The sequence below is a fragment of the Oncorhynchus mykiss genome, chromosome 13 (assembly GCF_057628025.1).
Source record: "Oncorhynchus mykiss isolate SJ-2025 chromosome 13, ASM5762802v1, whole genome shotgun sequence".
NCBI classification, from domain to species: Eukaryota; Metazoa; Chordata; class Actinopteri; order Salmoniformes; family Salmonidae; genus Oncorhynchus; species Oncorhynchus mykiss.
Window position 1 is genome coordinate 57,248,367 of NC_143034.1, and position 18,946 is coordinate 57,267,312.

Consider the following 18,946-nt stretch of genomic DNA (forward strand, 5'->3'; position numbering starts at 1 on the left):
CACCGGAGCTCAAACCCAGGACCTTTGCTTTGCTTACACATGTGACCATCCTCCTTGACAGCAAAGCAACCATTTAAGCTATGGAATAATATCAAATGCCATAGCTCCATCTGCAACATTTCAATCTAGCTGTGGAGTAAGCTTAAGTACGTTCTTAATTCTGTTACATTTGCATTTAGCACTTTGTCTCCGTTGTGATGTCATAACTTGAGGGTATTGGAGTCTGTTTACGATCACAGTCAGACTGGACTGGGGGTGAACTCATGGATGCCATCATTATCATCATAACTCCAGGTCTATTTATTGATTATTATTTTCAGAAGTGTAGAATATTTGCAGGACTGCAGGTAGGTAGAATAGGATACAGAACATTTTAGGTTTCTTTTTTAAATTCAATTTAACTAGGCAAGTCAGTTAAGAACAAATTCTTATTTACAATGACTGGCTACCCCGGTCAAACCTGGTCGATGCTGGGCCAATTGTGCACCGCCCAATCACGGCCAAATGTGATGCAGCCTGGATTCGAACCAGGTATTATAGTGACGCCTCTTGCACTGAGATGCAGTGCCTTAGACCACTGCGCCACTTGGGAGCAAATCTGTAGAATAAGATAATAATCTGTAGAAGATAGCCTACTTCAGACTGACCTCTCGTGGACAGATCTGGTACCGTAGAATCTGTCAAGACTAAACTGGGTGCGTAGGATAACAAGCAGCAGTAGTTCCGGTGGGGGTTATTTGGACAAATCACGATTTCTCAGGTGTGAGCAACTTTCGAATTTCGGAAGGGGAGGGGACATTTGGCCCTCAACTTGCAACCTGAGATTAAATTCAGACCAACATGGCTGCTGCTTGCTTGGCTAGAGGTGAATGAAATTACATTCAAAGAGCTATCACAAAATGTACCCACAGGGACAAAATGTTGCATTCTAATCTAATATTTCAAATATAGTTAGTAATATAATCACTTTAATTATTAAATGGTTTATCCGGACTTTCCAATTGCATAGTGTGCACCATTAAAATGTTACAAATATGTCTGTAATGTAAAGGTACCTGAATAGACTTTCCCCATAATTAAATGTACATGATAGAAGAAGGCAGAGTTTAGTAACTTGTTCAATATTACCATCAACAAAGAAGAAATATGATAACAGTCTGGTCTAAAATTAAACAATTCTTGTGGAGGAAACATATATTACAAAGCAACGGAAACTGGCATTGACACCAAAATGTGTAATGAAAAAGTTGCATATATTGTTTTGGGATCTGCATTTACAGTGGTGAGAGAAAGTTAGTGAACTCTAGGATTTTCTGCATTTCAGAATACATGTGACCTAAAATGTGATCAGATCTTCATCTTGTCACGTTCTGACCATCGTTCGTGTGTGTTTTCCTTGTTTTAGTGTTGGTCAGGACGTGAGCTGGGTGGGCATTCTATGTTGTGTGTCTGGTTTGTCTATTTCTATGTCTGGCCTGATATGGTTCTCAATCAGAGGCAGGTGTTAGTCATTGTCTCTGATTGGGAACCATATTTAGGTAGCCTGGGTTTCACTGTGTGTTGGTGGGTGATTGTTCCTGTCTCTGTGTTTGCACCAGATAGGACTGTTTAGGTTTTCACATTTCATTATTTTGTAGTTTATTCATGTATAGTTTTTCCTTTTATTAAACAAACATGAATCATCACCACGCTGTGTTTTAGTCCGCCTCTACTTCACCTACAGAAAGCCGTTACACATCTGAGTTCTAGTAATAGATCAAATTAACCCGATTAAACAAATATCAAATCAAAACAATGTTTGATTTTTCCAAATAACACAAAAACAATTGTACTTTTTCATTTCTTTGTCGGAAACAGTATGTGAACCTCTAGATTAATCTAAAGTATACCAAACGTTTAATATTCGTATTCCTTGTACGCAATGACTACTGATCACATTTTTTAATCAAATTTATGCAGAAGTACAGAAAATCTTAAAGGGTTCACAAACTTTCTCACCACTGTAATTTTGAAGATTCTGGGAAGTTAGAGCCATTCTGTTCATGTAGGCTAATGCATAACGTTTCTCTGTGCCATGGGCCACTAGATCCGGATGGCAATCTGTATAGAAGTCACTGTAAGCCAAATTAATAAATATTTTTGTCTTGTAAATGCCATAGAAAGGAATAAACATTGTGATCTGAGTAATCTGTGTCTGATCATGTTAAGATTTGAGAAAGCTTGACTTTGCATCCATCTGGGTCTAATTGCATTATGGCCAATGATGTACAGTTGGGTCCGAAATTATTGACACCCTTGAGCAAAAATGTATGTTTAAAAAAAGAATACTGAGCTACTGTATATTGTATGCAAACAAATTGGGTAAATTATATTATTTTAAACTAACACAATTGCACAATTTTGTTTAACAAGTAATAAAAACAATTCTCAAAAGGATATGCGTCAAAATTATTGACACCTCTGTTTTCAATTCCTTTCAATACCCCACCTTGCAAGGATAACGACACTGGTCATTCCAGATCCAAGAATGTCCTTCATCTGCGCTTATGGTCTGCCCTCTTCAATTCAAACTACTGGTTTTCAATGGGTTTCAAGTCCGGAGACTGAGACCATTGCAAAATGTGGATTTTGTGGCCAATTCACCATTTGTTGATGTGTTGTCTTGCTGAAAGATCCACTTGCAGCCAAGTTTCAGCCTCTTGGCAGAGGCAACCAGGTTTTGGGCTAAAATGTCTTGGTACTGGGTAAAGTTCGTGATTGCGTTGACCTTAACCAGATCTAATGTGTTATATTCTCCTACATTAATTTCACATTTCCACAAACTTCAAAGTATTTCAAATGGTATCAAGAATATGCATATCCTTGCCTCAGGTCCTAAGCTACAGGCAGTTAGATGTGGGTATGTCATTTAAGGTGAAAATTGAAAAAAAAAGGGTTGGATCCTTAAGAGGTTTGGAATAATCCACCCAAACATAAAATGGTCACTTGTCTCATTAGCATGTTGATGCAAAAATCATGATGATGCGTAAAGTGACAATTTGCTTTATAAAAGTCCTGTATCTTGAAAACTTGATTGCTGACATGCAAAACATTTTGAGACCAAGTATTGGTCAAATATTGTAATTTTTATTTTTCATTTTAAGATTTGGGAAAATTGCATTTGATTGACCTAATTCAGAACCAGAGTTTCCAATAATGTGCAGCACACTTCATTGAGAATCATGAAGCCAAATACCCAAAGCTAACCAAGTACTTCAGGGAACTGGCAGGGCATTGGAGAGATGAGGGCCAACTTTGAACGTTCAACCATGCAGTGTCAGAGACTAACAATCTGATTGAGAGGTAATGTACCTCTTTCACCATTACATTTTACAACAGAGAACATATCAGAACACATGAAATGTATGTTAAACTGTTAAGAAATCCTACCATAAAGTATTGTTATACACCTTTAGGTAGAGATGCCCTCACCACTTCTGCAAGCCTCAGCATCTCACCTGTCAAGTTTCACCAGTGTAAAACCCTTCACCAGAGGAAAACCCTTCTTGGTTTCAGGTAGAATCCAAATAATGTCCAGTCAGTTGAATTTAGCACAACTGGACTCCAATCACGCTGTAGAAACATCTCAATGATGACCAATGAAAACAGGATGCACCTAAGCTCAATTTCGAGTCTCATATGAAATGGTATGAATACTTATGTAGATAAGGTATTTCTGTTTTTTTTTAAATATATATTTGCTATAATTAATTGAATTATCGGGTATTGTGTGTATATTGATGGGGGGGGGAAACAATTTACAAAATTTGTGAATAAAGCTGTAACATAACAAAATGTGGAAAGGGGGAAGGGGTCTGAATACTTTCCGAATGCACTGTAGGTAAACACTTTGTATGAGCTCTGGTCCAAAGGTGTGCTTCATTCTTTACCATTCCTGGTGGTCAAGGATGACTCACTTTTTCCTCCAGGGACGCCATGTATGGGCCGTTTAAATTAGTCCACTACATTTTAGACAATGAAATTAAATGTTTGTGACTGATTGAATTGTAAATTAAACCTAAAACTATGTATTGCCACTTATGTTACATTCATAAGAGCTCTAATTCAGCTGCCACCCTTAACACACAGAGAGAGGCACACATTACTGGCTTCTGATATAGACAGTTAAACCTGACTGCCACTTTCTCCTCTGGGGCCATGTCACCAATGATTGCGTCCACTGAAGCAGACTTGCCCATCAACCTAATAAACTCCTTAGCCAGATCCCTACACTCCCTCTTCACACATTGTGTTAGACACTGTAGCGTTGGTCTTCTGCCTCTTCGCCTCTTTCTCCTGTCCCTCACCTGTTTTATATCACAAAGATAATTTGAAAGGCCCGTTGAAAAGAATTGGCATAACAAAATTAACATTAAATAATATAAACCAAAGAGTAGGCAAAACTGTGTTAGTGAAAATGGCAATTTATATGAGCACTGTGTGGTAACACAATGACTACTAATAACATACCCTCAGGTAGTTGCTAAGGGCTGAGGCTCACATGTTTTCTGGCACATCAGTATGTATCTTTATCTCCTCCGAATTGATGCTGTACATCATTTTCCCCCTGCATAATTCCCAGAACCCTGATCACTAGAATGGCTTCAAAAAAGAAGTAAATGTTTTTTAATCCACAGTAACTGTGCTGCTTTCTGACATATAGCCTACATTATTAGCCCATACTATCTGTATGAAGGAATATACGCTGACGCTCTGTACATTATCTAGAATAATGACGATCTGGTAGGGACGACACACCATTTAAAGTATTCAAGGCCCTGCAACAGACTGGTGTCCTGTCCAGGGGGTGTACCTGTGCATCAAGCTGCCTCATGCAGGTAGTGCAGGTATTGCAATATACATGGGACTACTGCACTCCTCTCTGCATCTTCTGCCAGCTGGATCATCTCCTGCTCTTCAAGGCTTATGTTCTCTGCAATTAAACACATTCCTTGGTCACCAGTAAATCAAGGTTTCATATTAATCCAGGTTTCAGAGATAGGTGAACATTTGTTCCAGCCAAGCAGTTACACCTGACTAAGTTTGTCCAGTGTGGCAGTGATCAGCTACAATTAAAATGCACCCCCCCCCCCCCCCCCCCCCCCCTGAAAGGAGCGATAACTGGGGTGGGTTAGAGTGTTGAGGTGGAGTTGAGGATCTCCAGTGTCTGTGATGCACGCAGTTAAGTGCGACGCAGTTCCAGTGGCAAGCTCGAGACTGAGGAGACGCTGTCTATCCTTTTGAGTTTTGATGGTGAGTTTTTACCAGATAAAGTCATGCTAGGATATGTCAGGTATCACATAAGAGCTTTTGTTTCAAACCCACTATAGTGTTTCAGGTACTAAGCTTATGGTAATATTGCAGCCATATGTAGGAGGGAGATTTGGAAGTGTGAGAGGTGTACAGGAGGGCATGGGACAAAGGAGTGTGCAGTTTTGGTGGGAAAAGTGGTGTGTTTCTATTGTGGGGTTGCCCATGTTGCTTGGGATCAGACATGTCTGAGACAGGTTGAGGTTACCAGGGTTAGAGCAATGCAGAAAGTGTCATATGCTGAGGCAGATCTTACCACATAGGTCTAGGACCTGAAAAACAATTTGCATTTCTCCCAGGGAGCACTTGATGTGATGAAAACAGGACAGCAGCAAGATGGCAACTAACTGTAAGTCCACAAGAAATTACATCTATGTTAACAATGACAGGGAAACAGGGTTATCTAGAAGGCTAATCAAGGCAAAATAACATTGTTGTGGATGAAATCCCAGAGTCGCCACATGAGACCTGGACGGAGTCTGTTATTTTCTTGCGTTGTTCTTTTTTCGTCTTCTCAATATTATGTTCTCTCTGATAAGCTACCCAGTCAAGGGATAAATATAGCCCATATGAATATATAGCCTTAGAAATAAGGTTAGTGAAATCAATAACTGGCTTACATCAGATAATATTTATATATTGACTATCTCTGAGATTCACTTAGATAATTCCTTTGATAATAGAGTAGTAGCAATACAGGTATATAACATCTATAGAAGAGACAGGAATACTTGTGGGGGAGGTGTTGGTATATATTCAGAGGCATATTCCTGTCAAGAGACGATCTCATGTAATGTTTTTGAAGTGCTGCGGTCGAAGGTTCACCTGCCTCATCTCAAGCCTATTCTTGCGGGGTGTTGCTATAAACCACCAAGTGCTAGCAGGCTGTATCTGGATAAAATGTGTGAAATGCTTGATAGTGTATGTGATGTTAACGGAGAGGTCTATTTTCTTGGTGACCTGAATATAGATTGGTCTTGAGCGGACAGCTTGATGAAAACAAGGCTTCTTACTGTAACCAGTGCCTGTAATCTGGTTGAGGTTATTAATCAACCAACCAGGGTGTTTACAAACACTACAGGAAATATATAATCACATGTATTGATCACATTTTTACTAATGCTGCAGAACGCTTTGTTCTAATGCTTTGTTCTAAAACTGTATGCACATCCATTGGACATAGTGAGAATAAGAATTTGTTCTTAACTGACTTGCCTAGTTAAATAAAGGTAAAATAAAAAATAAAATAAATAGTGACCATACTATACTGTAGTGGGCTATATCCAGAAATGCCAAAGTTCCAAAGGCTGGGCCTAAAATAGTGTATAGGAGATCATACAAAATGTTTTGTAGTGATTCCTAAGTTGAAGATGTAAAAAAGATTTGTTGGTCTGATGTGTGTAATGAGGAGCATCCAGACTGTAATAGGTCTGGGTGTAGTTGGTGCAGAGGAGTCAGGCGCAGGACAACAGAGATGAGTAATACATGTACATTTACTCAAGACTTTCAAATACAAGTCGATAATACCGAGCCCACAATACGGACCGTAAATACAATAAACAAACACGCACAAAAACCATTGGGAAAACAGAGGGTTAAATAATGAACATGTAATTGGGGAATTGAAACCAGGTGTGTAAAACAAATGAAAGTGGATCGGCGATGGCTAGAAGGCCGGTGACGTCGACCGCCGAACGTCGCCCGAACAAGGAGAGGGACCGACTTCGGCGGAAGTCGTGACACAGTGTAACGTTTTTTTTCCGTTGAAGGAGAGGACCAAAATGTAGCGTTGTTAGTGTACAACATGTTTAATAAGGACAATAAACGTGAGCACTACAAAATACAAAAAAAACAAATGTGGGGGAAAAAACCGAAACAGTCCTATCTAGTGCATAAACAAAGGCAGAAGACAACCACCCACAAAACCAAACACAAAACAGGCGACCTAAATATGGTTTCCAATCAGAGACAATGACAAACACCTGCCTCTGATTGAGAACCATATCAGGCCAAACAACAAACACAACATAGAAACACAAAACATAGATTGCCCACTCAGCTCACGTCCTGACCTGCACTAAAACAAAGAAAACACAAAAGAACTATGGTCAGAACGTGACACACAGACACTGCACTTGATGCATTTATGACATTGTTTCTTCCAGCTATTGATAAGTATGCACCAATAAAGAAACTGACTGTTAGAACTGTTAATGCTCCGTGGATTGATGAGGAATTGAAAAACTGTGTGGTTGAGAGAGATGAAGCAAAATGAGTAGGCTAATAAGTCTGGCTGCACATCTGATTGGCAAATTTACTGTAAATTGAGAAATTATGTGACTAAGCTGAAAGAAAAAGAAAATGAATCATGAAACTAAGATAAATATTATAAAGTATGAAGGAAAAAAAGTTTTAAAGTACTTTAAATTAAATAATGGACAGAAAGACGTTCAACTCCATATATCATTGAATCAGAAGGCTCATTCATCACAAAACCTTTTGATATTGCCAATTATTTTAATTACTATTTCATAGGCAAAGTGGGCAAACTCAGGCATGAAATGCATAAAAGACTTAATAATGAAAGGAAAGCGTTGTCATTTTTTATTCTGTCAAGTTAGTGTGAAAATGTATTGTTGTCCATCAATAATGAGAAACCACCTGGTATTGACAATTTAGATGGAAAGCTACTGAGGATGGTAGTGAACTATATTGCCACTCCTGTTTGTCATACAGTGCATTCTGAAAGTATTCAGTAACACAGTGGCCTCCATCATTCTTAAATGGATGAAGTTTGGAACCACCAAGACTCTTCTTAGAGCCTTTATGGAAGAGTGGCCAGACGGAAGCCACTCCTCAGTAAAAGGCACATGACAGCCCTCTTGGAGTTTGCCAAAAGGCACCTAAAGACTCTCAGACCATGAGAAACAAGATTGTCTGGTCTGAAGAAACCAAGATTGAACTCTTTGTCCTGAATGCCAAGTGTCACATCTGGAGGAAACCTGGCACGACCCCTACGGTGAAGCATGGTGGTGGCAGCATCATGGTGTGGGGATGTTTTTTAGCGACAGGGACTGGGAGACTAGTCGGGATCGAGGCAAAGATGAACGGAGCAAAGTACAGAGAAATCCTTAGTGAAAACCTGCTCCAGAGCGCTCAGGACCTCAGACTGGGGCGAAGGTTCACATTCCAACAGGACAACGACCCTAAGAACACAGCCAAGACAACTTAAGAGTGGCTTTGGAACAAGTGTATGAATGTCCTTGAGTGGCCCAGCCAAAGACTGGACTTGAACCCGATCGAACATCTCTGGAGAGACATTAAAATCGCTTTGCAGCGACGCTCCCCATCCAACCTGTCAGAGCTTGAGAGGATCTGCAGAGAAGAATGGGAGAAACTCCCCAAATGCAGGTGTGCCAAGCTTGTAGCGTCATACCCAAGAAGACTCAAGGATGTAATCCATGCCTAGGGTGCTTCAACAAAGTACTGAGTAAAGCGTCTGAATACTTACGTAAATGTCATATTTACGTTTTGTTTTAAGCAATGCAAAAATGTCTAAAAACCTGTTTTTGCTTTGTCATTATAGGGTATTATGTTTAGATTGATGAGGGTGAAAAAAACAATTTAATCCATTTTAGAATAAGGCTGTAACGTAACAGAATGTGGAAAAGTTCAAGGGGTCTGAATAATTTCTGTATATGTACTGATGTGTGAGTAACTGTCAGTAATGTGTGTAACTGTCAGTAGGACCTTTTTTGTTGTTCTATTGCTCTTATTTTAAATGTGTGTAGTTCAGTCCTTGAGCTGTTCTTGTCTATTGATGTTCTGTATTATGTAATGTTTTGTGTGGACCCCAGGAAGAGTAGCTGCCTCTTCAGCAACAGCTAATGGGGATCCTAATAAAATACCACAACTAAAAACAGTGAGGAAAGTAGAGGATGGTGAGAAAGGGTGAGGGAGCCTGAGAGGATCCCTGTGAGTATTGGGACAGTACAGAGTAAACCAAACAGTTTGTGCTTTAGTAAGGTTGACTTCTTGGCATTTATTGCTATGGTCATTACTGCACAGATGGAAAGGAAATCCCAGAAGACTGATTTGGTGGTAGAAGCAGCAGAGACATTTTTGGGTGTTGAGATTTTAGTGCAGAAGAACTACAGGGGGATTTGAGAGAAGGGGTTCCAGCCTCCCAGGGTGATGGCCTGGTGTAGGATGTTAGGGCCAAAGTAGTGTGAAGGGTGGTGGGTTTGTTGGGTATAGTGGTGTATATCTAGGGGTAGATGGTGGTGCAATAAAAAAAAAAATCTCCCAATTTCACTTTTTTTTAACAAAATGTGCAATTCACACTCCGACCTGTGAAGGGCAGCAATATGCAACAAAGCTTATAGTCTGCCGGAAAACAACTCTTTACAGTACTTTTCCACTTCCTTTTTCTACGGCGCTTTTAAGAAGAAAACTGTGACTCGGCTGATTGACCGAATAAAAGCTGCCATTTGGTCGTCACAATCTCAAAGGTGAGATTCGAATAAGACATATAAAGATGTATGAATATGTCATGTTTAAAATGACGTTTAGGGTAAACATAATGTGAGATGTACTCGAGTGGATGTTACTGCCACCGCCGTTAGCTTAGCAGATTGCTATCTGCCACCTGGCTAACGAGCTAGCAAGCATGCTGGTTAGCTTGCCATAGTGTCCATATGGAAACAGAACGTAGTTGCGCTCACTTGTTGATGTCCCCGATTAATGTCACCTTACTAGATTTGGGTGTTGTGACATTTTTGCTTAGCTAAGTTATCTAACTTGGTCGCCCGTTAATATACTGCTAGCTGGCTAACGTTAGCAAGCTTAGGCTAGGGTATTGTAGATAACGACGTTAGCTATAACTTGTACATTGCATAAGAAATCATCATGCAGATAATCCAATATTCAAATAGTCTATCGATGGCAGTGTCTTACTAATCCAAGAGTTATGTGTCCTGGGTCCGTGATGACTAGGCCACTGCGCAAACTGAAATGCCTATCTAATGTTAGTGCATTGCTGAGTGAAAACAGTGCTGTTCATTGTCTGAGACCCTGCGGCCTAGGTTACTAATCTTATCATCCACTTGCGTATATACATCAAATGTCTATCTAATATACATAGTATAAGGTAACTAGATATTGTTCAAATCTGCGTTTCATTTTAAATGTTTACAACATCTGCCCTAACCTCAGACCATGGCGAAGTTCCATGCCCCTGAGATCCAGGACAATCCCTCTGGATGGGGTCCCTGTGCTGTCCCTGAGAAGTTTAAGGACATGCCCTACCAGCCCTTTAGCAAAGGAGACCGTCTGGGAAAGGTTGGTCTCCCTCTGCTGCCTCTCACCTTTAATTATAAACAGCAGTTTGCCCTGCTTCAAGAGGAGGAACTTACGCTGACTGATTTACTTTTCTGTCCAGGTGGCTGATTGGACAGGAGCAACCTACCAGGACAAGAGATACACAAGTGTGTTACATTGTATTGTAGGATTCACGATAATAACATGATATGGTGTAAACATAATCCAGAATATATTGCCTATTCTAAATGTCTATATTCAATATTGATTTTGAGGTATTTCAGACCATGGATGCCATCATTTGACATTTGGTTGAATGTTTTGACAGACAAGTATTCATCTCAGTTTGGGGGTGGTAGTCAGTATGCCTACTTCCATGAGGAGGACGAGACGAGCTTCCAGCTGGTGGACACTGCCAAGACGCAGAAGACTGCCTACCAGAGGAACCGCATGAGGTTTGCACAGGTACAAGACTAACCTGCTCGACCACACACACGCAGTACCCCAAAAAGTATTTTCTGTGTCACCTTTTCTATAACAGGATGTTTTGTTCTGTTTTTACAGAGGAATCTGCGCAGGGACAAGGACCGCAGGAACCTGACCCAGTTCAATATGCAGACCCTCCCGAAGAGTGCCAAGCAGAAGGAGAGGTGAGCTGCCTGCAGTTGTTTAGCCGCCTGCAGTTGTTTAGCCAATCCACTGCTAATGTGACTTTCTAAAACACATGTTGTTCTCTCTGGTTCTCTCTATAACTCTGTCTAATCTCACCTGGCTCTGTCCAGGGATCGCATGCGCCTACAGAAAAAGTTCCAGAAGCAGTTTGGCGTCCGTCAGAAGTGGGACCAGAAATCCCAGGTATGGGAAGATCAACAACATCAGTGCACCTCCGGACATCTGAACCGTATTGTGATACTCCTCAGATAACATCTGATGTAGTCATATGAAGTTTCTAGCAACAGTCTTCCCAAACACCTGCTAACGCTACCATCCGTGCCTGTCTCTCCTCCCTCCCCTTTCCCTTTCCCCCCTCATACCTTTCATTTCAAGGCCCAGTTGAAACCCCGAGACTCGTCGGTGGAGGTCCGGAGTGACTGGGAGGTGAAGGAGGAGATGGACTTCCCCAGGCTGATGAAGATGAGATACATGGAGGTGGAGGACCCCACTGACATGTGAGTGACTTATCAACACTGCATCTGTGCTCAATCCAGGGGAGAACGAGTGCCCCCTTGCATTGAGTTCAAGTTGATGGACGACCGTGGTACTGCAGGCATTGTTTCCAGAAAACAGTATCCCCCATTATAGTGAAAGGGGAAATGGTGCTCTTTGTGGTCAGTATTCGTGGATGTATATAAACAAAATATTCAAATGCAATCATGGTACCAATAATGCCTTCTATTTCACCAGATGTATGTCTTTGAACCAATTACTTTAAAATCACAGACAAAGTTATAAGAATAATCTAGATGCTAATGGCAGCCTGCAGTGCCTCTATCGGCCGTCAACTTGAGATACTCCATGAGAGGGAGCAGCACTGAGCTAGCCTTCAACGTTACTTCATAGAGTAGGTTTTCAACAACTCCTCTGTATAAAAGGATGGTGACATGCTGAGATGACACTTCCTTATCATGAAATGCGCCACTGAGCATTCTCATAGGAAACAATGGGGTGATGTCATCGATGGCTTTGTCCATATTTTTTACAGTCTGTCTCACGGTTCAGAACAAACCCCACAGTCTAAATGTTCAAGCTGCTTTTCACCTGCAATGAGTCTGGTCTGTTTTTTCCCTTTTTGTTTCTACTGGAAGACAATATCATATCCACGTAAAGTCAGTTGATTTCCTTTCTCCCTCAGTGAGTGCTGTGGTGCGTTGGAGTACTACGACAAGGCCTTCGACCGCGTCACCACTCGAAACGAGAAGCCTCTCAAGAGCATCAAGAGGATCTTTCACACAGTCACCACCACTGACGACCCTGTCATCCGCAAGGTACACCCTCTCAATTCCACACTTACAGCACTGTGCCAGGTACAATAAGCCAGAGCAACATATTATTGATTCAGTCCTGTTGTTTTGTCTGAACATTCTTGTCCAGAGCTAATGGTTTCACACATTTCAGAAACAAAAACATGATTATTACAATGTCTACTGCCCTGTAGAGTGTGTTCTCTGCTCTGATGTAAATCCTTCCCTATACCCTCCTCTCTGCAGTTGGCTAAGACCCAGGGCAATGTGTTTGCCACCGATGCCATCCTGGCCACCCTGATGTGCTGCACGCGCTCAGTCAACTCCTGGGACATTATCGTGCAGAGAGTGGGCAACAAGCTCTTCTTTGACAAGAGAGACAACTCTGATTTTGGTGAGGCTTTCTCAAGTTAATCTATTCAGCTGTTGGTCCAACTCTGACTGATCAAGGAAGTTTTGTTTACTAGTGAATCAGTAGTTTACCTTATATCAAACTATCTAATATTTAAGTTTTCTTGTCATAATGCCAATGTTTAGGGGTGCGTTTGGTTTTTGTGCATTCGGCTCATCTAACCATCTGTAACTGTACATGTCAGATCTGTTGACGGTGAGTGAGACTGCCAACGAGCCACCACAGGATGAGGGCAACTCCTTCAACTCGCCCCGTAACCTGGCCATGGAGGCTACCTACATCAACCATAACTTCAGCCAGCAGTGTCTGCGCATGGTAAGACCACTACAATTATACACCAATGTCTAGTGACATTCCTTCAATGTGAGTGTGATGTGGAAAAAGTCCAAGCATTTCTGCCATTGTAAAGAATACATTTGAATTGGATGTTCATTCTTTCAGTTCTAATAGGATGCCGTGTCTTTGTTTCCCCTCAGGGCGGGGAGAGGCACAAGTTCCCTAACCCCAACCCATTTGTAGAGGAGGACATAGACAAGAGTGAGGTGGCCTCTGTTGCCTACAGGTGGGTACTGACCCGTGCTGCTCTCACTACTGCAGACCATCTAATCAGTCAGACCATCTAATCACAGTTAGTTAATTCACATCTGTAAGAAGTCTCTTACATTTGTTTGGGTACTCAGAAACTCACCTGTTTCTGTCTCAGGTACCGCCGCTGGAAGCTGGGGGAGGACATTGACCTGATTGTACGCTGTGAGCACGATGGAGTGATGACCGGGGCCAACGGAGAGGTGTCCTTCATCAACGTCAAGACCCTCAACGAGTGGGACTCCCGGGTAAGAGGAGGAACGAGTGATGACAGAAAATACAGTATCAAATATCTAGTACTATCTCTGGGGATGACATGCAGTGTTAACTTCTCCTCTAATGCTTAATGTTGTTTGTTCTTGTCTTAAGCACTGTAATGGAGTGGACTGGCGTCAGAAGCTGGACTCTCAGAGGGGAGCTGTTCTGGCCACCGAGCTGAAGAACAACAGCTACAAACTGGCCCGCTGGACCTGCTGTGCCATGCTGGCTGGCTCAGAGTACCTCAAGCTAGGGTCAGTGCCCCCCCCCCCCACCCCCAAAAAAAACTCACACTGGTCAAGTGCAACCATTTTCCCCCTTCAAATTGTCCATAAATTCACCTGGTTATGACCTCCATCAGTTAAATCCCCTGCCCTCCCCTGTCTCTAGGTACGTGTCTCGTTATCACGCGAAGGACTCTGCGCGCCACGTGGTCCTGGGCACCCAGCAGTTCCAGCCCACTGAGTTTGCCAGCCAGATCAACTTGAGCATGGAGAACGCCTGGGGCATCCTACGCTGCGTCATCGACATCTGCCGCAAGCTGGAGGAGGGCAAGTACCTCATCCTCAAGGACCCCAACAAGGTGAGCCCGGGACTGCTGACCATTGAGACTCTGTGACCGTTGACCATGGAGCAGAGCATGCCCTTGACTGTTTCTGTAGAGCGCTGCCAATGACTTGAAAGACTAGTACTTGTCTCTGCAACTTGTAGTAGTTGATTTCCCTCATTGTCTGACAGTGTCTGCACACAGAGCCCTAGAAATGTTAGTGTTCCTTACAGAGAGTCAATATCATTGTGTTTGTGTGCTTTTGCCAACAGCAAGTGATTCGCGTGTATAGCTTGCCTGACGGAACCTTCAGCTCAGATGAAGATGAGGAAGAAGATGATGATGATGATGAAGAGGATGAGGAGGAGGAAGGTGAGGACTGCCATCATTGCACTATGTGGTACCTGTACTATGTTCACAGTGCATTTGGAAAATATTCAGACCACTTCACTTTTTCCACATTTTGTTACGTTACAGCCGTATTCTAAAATTAATTAACTGTCCCTTTATCAATCTACACACAATACCCCATAATGACAAATCGAAATCAGGTTTTTTAGAATTATTTGCAAAAAAATAGAGCAATACCTTTTTAGGTATTCAGAGCCTTTGGTATGAGACTTGATATTGAGCTCAGGTGCATTCTGTTTCCATTGGAAAAAAATGAGCAGCAGTAAATAACAATAGCGGGGCTATATACAGGGAGTACTGGTACAGGGGCACCGGTATTGAGGTAATATATACATGTAGGTAGAGTTATTACAGTGACTATGTATAGATAGTAACAGAGAGTAGGGGGGGGGGGGGGCAGCAATGCAAATTGAGCCATTTGATAACTGTTCAGGAGTCTTATGGCTTGGAGGTAGAAGCTGTTTAGAAGCCTCTTGGACCTAGACGTGGCGCTCCGGTACCGCTTGCCGTGCGGTCTCAGAGAGAACCGTCTATGATTTTTTTTTTTTAGGGCCTTTCTCAGACACCGCCTGGTATAGAGGTCCTGGATGGCAAGAAGCTTGACCTCAGTGATGTACTGTGCCGTACGCACTACCCTCTGTAGTGCCTTGCGGTCGGAGGCCGAGCAGTTGCCATACCAGGTAGTGATGCAACCCATGCCACATCTTTTCAGTCTCCTGAGGGGGAATAGGTTTTGTCGTGCCCTCTTCACAACTGTCTTGGTGTGCTTGGACCATTAGTTTGTTGATGTGGATGCCAAGGAACTTGAAGCTCTCAACCTGCTCCACTACAACCCCGTCAATGGGAATGGTGGTGTGCTCGGTAGAGGTCGAGTTTGCCAAAAGGCACCTAAAGACTCTCAGACCATATAAAACAAGATTCTCTGGTCTGATTGAACTATTTAGCCTGAATGCCAAGCGTCACGTCTGGAGGAAACCAGGCACCGCTCATCAACTGGCCAGTACCATCCCTACAGTGAAGCATGGTGGTAGCAGCATCATGCTGTGGGGATGTTTTTCAGGGCAGGGACTGGGAGACTAGTCAGGATTGCGGGAAAGATGAACAGAGCAAAGTACAGAACCTGCTCCAGTGCGCTCAGACTGGGGAAAAAGGTTCGCCTTCCAACAGGACAGCAAACCTAAGCACATAGCCAAGACAACGCAGGAGTGACTTCAGGACAACTCTCTGAATGTCCTTGAGTGGCCCAGCCAGAGCCCGGACTTGAAGCAGATCGAAAGTCTAGAGACCTGAAAATAGCTGTGTAGTGTCGCTCCCCATCCAACCTGACAGAGCTTGAGAGGATCTGCAGAGAAATGGGAGAAACTCACCAAATGCAGGTGTGCCAAGCTTGTAGCATCATACCCAAGGCTGTAATCACTGCCAAAGGTGCTTCAACAAAGTACTGAGTAAAGGGTCAGAATACTTATGTACATGTGAAATTCCAGTTTTACATTTTTTATAAATTTGCGGAAAAGTCTAAACCTGTTTTTATTTGTCATTAAGGGGTATTGTTTGTAGATTTGGGGGGGATGATGTTACAGCCTTATTCTAAAATGGATTACAATGTGGAAAAGTGAAGGGGTCTGAATACTTTCCGAAAGCCCTGTATATATTACAATGTGTGGGCAGTGCTCTCTGAACACATTATATTATTTATGTGATTGTATTCTAATGGTTTAAGTAATGTGATTAATAGTTGAGTTTTTGTACAATACATTAACATGTTTTGAATTACTTATGTTTACTGGTTTTAAAGTCCTTTTCTCTCCCCCTTATTTCTCTCTACTCCCTGTCCTCTTTTTCTAGATGAACAAGAACCCTAAGGTGTGGCAATTGCACTAGTTACCAGGTGGCCTGCATCACACAGAAAATACTTCCTCGTTACATTCAAATAAAGATCTGAGAAACTGGCTCTTGTTTCCATTTATTTTGTATTTTCTCCTACTGAAAGGAGAGATCATTATTTTCTTACTGAAAAATAATCACTAAGCAGGCATGAGTCATCAAAATGAGTCATAATGAGGATTGATATTCTGCTCATCTGTGAAGTGTATATATTGTTGATAGCAATTGAATATTCTGGTATATTTAGATACTTGACCTTTCTGTATAACGGTTGAGTGAATGGTTACTGGGTAGGTCAAATCAAATTTAATTATATAGTCGTACATCAGCAAATATCTCAAAGTGCTGTACAGAAACCCAGCCTAAAACCCCAAACAGCAAGCAATGCAGGTGTAGAAGCACGGTGGCTAGGAAAAACTCCCTAGAAAGGCCGAAACCTAGAGGAACCAGGCTATGAGGGGTGGCCAGTCCTCTTCTGGCTGGGCCGGGTGGAGATTATAACAGAACATGGCCAAGATGTTCAAATGTTTATAAATTTGACCAGCATGGTCAAATAATAGGTCTGGTACAGGTAGCACGTCTGGTGAACAGGTCAGGATTCCATAGCCGCAGGCAGAACAGTTGAAACTGGAGCAGCAGCACGGCCAGGTGGACTGGGGACAGCAAGGAGTCATCATGCCAGGTAGTCCCAAGGCATGATCATCCGAGAAAGGGAGAATTAGAGAGCGCATACTTAAATTCACACAGGACACCGGATAAGACAGAAGTACTCCAGATATAACAAACTGACCCTAGCCCCCCGGCACAAACTACTGCAGCATAAATACTGGAGGCTGAGACAGGAGGGGTCAGGAGACACTGTGGCCCCATCCGATGATACCCCCGGACAGGGCCAAACAGGAAGGATATAACCCCACCCACTTCGCCAAAGCACAGCCCCCACACCACTAGTTGGTGGGCAGAGCTACATAAATCTGCCTGCTGATCTATGTCCCAGATTACTTCTGAAGGGGGTTAAACCAAGGCCTCATACATTTTTAAAGGGTTAATACATTGTGTTATGATAAACTGTAAGTTCTCCTCTTTAGGAGACCTCTGTGTGTGTGTTAACACTTGTTTTGAGTGTTGTGCCTTTCAGACACTATCAGAAGGCGGAAACCGCCTACGCTCAGACTCCTGTCTGGACCATGGCTGATTCTCTGAGAACACAAGGCTGTCGCAGGCCTGATGAAAACAGCCACCTGTCAGAAGATGCTTAGACTCGTTCACCTTGTTATGACCCTGTACTTATGATGAAAGGTCAAGTTTTGGTCAAACCCACTTCTGAGCTTTTAATTGCTGACAAGATGGTTGCTGCTGTCGGGGAGGATAGATTTATTAAAACGTTGACAGGGAAAGTCACGCAAGGAAGACTGGGGAGGTTATATGAGTTACAGGATGTCTTAGATATTTTGCAGAACCTGGGGAGAGCTATTATATACTGTACTCTACCAACTTCTGCCTACAATTGTATTACTAAAGGAGAATTATTTTTTTTTTTCCTTTTTACTACCAATATACAGTTGAAGTCCGAAGTTTACATACACCTTAGCCAAATACATTTAAACTCAGTTTTTCACAATTCCCGACATTTAATCCTAGTAAAAATTCCCTGTCTTAGGTCAGTTCGGATCACCACTTTATTTTAAGAATGTGAAATGTCAGAATAATAGTAGAGAGAATTATTTATTTCAGTTTTTATTTCTTTCATCACATTCCCAGTAGGTCAGAAGTTTACATACACTCAATTAGTATTTGGTAGCAATGGGTCTTGGGTCAAACATTTCGGGTAGCCTTCCCACAATAAATTGGGTGAATTTTATCCCATTCCTCCTGACAGAGCTGGTGTAAATTTTTTTATTTATTTTACCTTTATTTAACTAGGCAAGTCAGTTAAGAACAAATTCTTATTTTCAATGACGGCCTAGGAACAGTGGGTTAACTGCCTGTTCAGAGGCAGAACGACACCTAACTGAGTCAGGTTTGTAGGCCTCCTTGCTCACACACGCTTTTTCAGTTCTGCCCACAAATTTTCTATAGGTTTGAGGTCAGGGCTTTGTGATGGCCACTCCAATACCTTGACTTTGTTGTCCTTCAGCCAATTCGCCACAACTTTAGAAGTATGCTTGGGGTCATTGTCCATTTGGAAGCCCTATTTGCAACCAAGCTTTAACTTCCTGA

General features: G+C 42.2%; 1 protein-coding gene across 2 annotated transcripts; it reads left to right on the forward strand.

The window, feature by feature from the left end:
* Positions 1-9,496: 9,496 nt before the first annotated feature.
* Positions 9,497-16,791, forward strand: LOC110486624 (eukaryotic translation initiation factor 3 subunit D). 2 transcript variants are annotated; one of them, XM_021558371.3, is made up of 16 exons: positions 9,497-9,860; positions 10,564-10,689; positions 10,790-10,835; positions 10,997-11,133; positions 11,233-11,318; positions 11,451-11,523; positions 11,722-11,837; positions 12,521-12,653; positions 12,876-13,023; positions 13,226-13,356; positions 13,518-13,603; positions 13,745-13,874; positions 13,996-14,138; positions 14,275-14,467; positions 14,704-14,803; positions 16,688-16,791. In XM_021558371.3, exons 2-16 carry the CDS (start codon positions 10,567-10,569, stop codon positions 16,702-16,704), a joined length of 1,662 nt encoding a protein of 553 aa, XP_021414046.1. In that variant the 5' UTR covers positions 9,497-9,860; positions 10,564-10,566; the 3' UTR covers positions 16,705-16,791. The 2 variants fall into 2 exon arrangements, with proteins under 2 accessions (XP_021414046.1, XP_090052990.1); XM_090196864.1 differs by having other exon boundaries at positions 9,506-9,860; positions 11,716-11,837.
* The last annotated feature ends 2,155 nt before the right edge of the window (positions 16,792-18,946 follow it).

Coding starts and splice junctions, on each gene's coding strand:
- LOC110486624 (XM_090196864.1), top strand. CDS start 10,567: ATGGCGAAGTTCCATGCCCCTGAGATCCAGGACAATCCCTCTGGATGG. Junction 11,134..11,232: donor ACCGCATGAGGTTTGCACAG/GTACAAGACTAA, acceptor CTGTTTTTACAG/AGGAATCTGCGCAGGGACAA. Junction 14,139..14,274: donor TCAGAGTACCTCAAGCTAGG/GTCAGTGCCCCC, acceptor CCCTGTCTCTAG/GTACGTGTCTCGTTATCACG.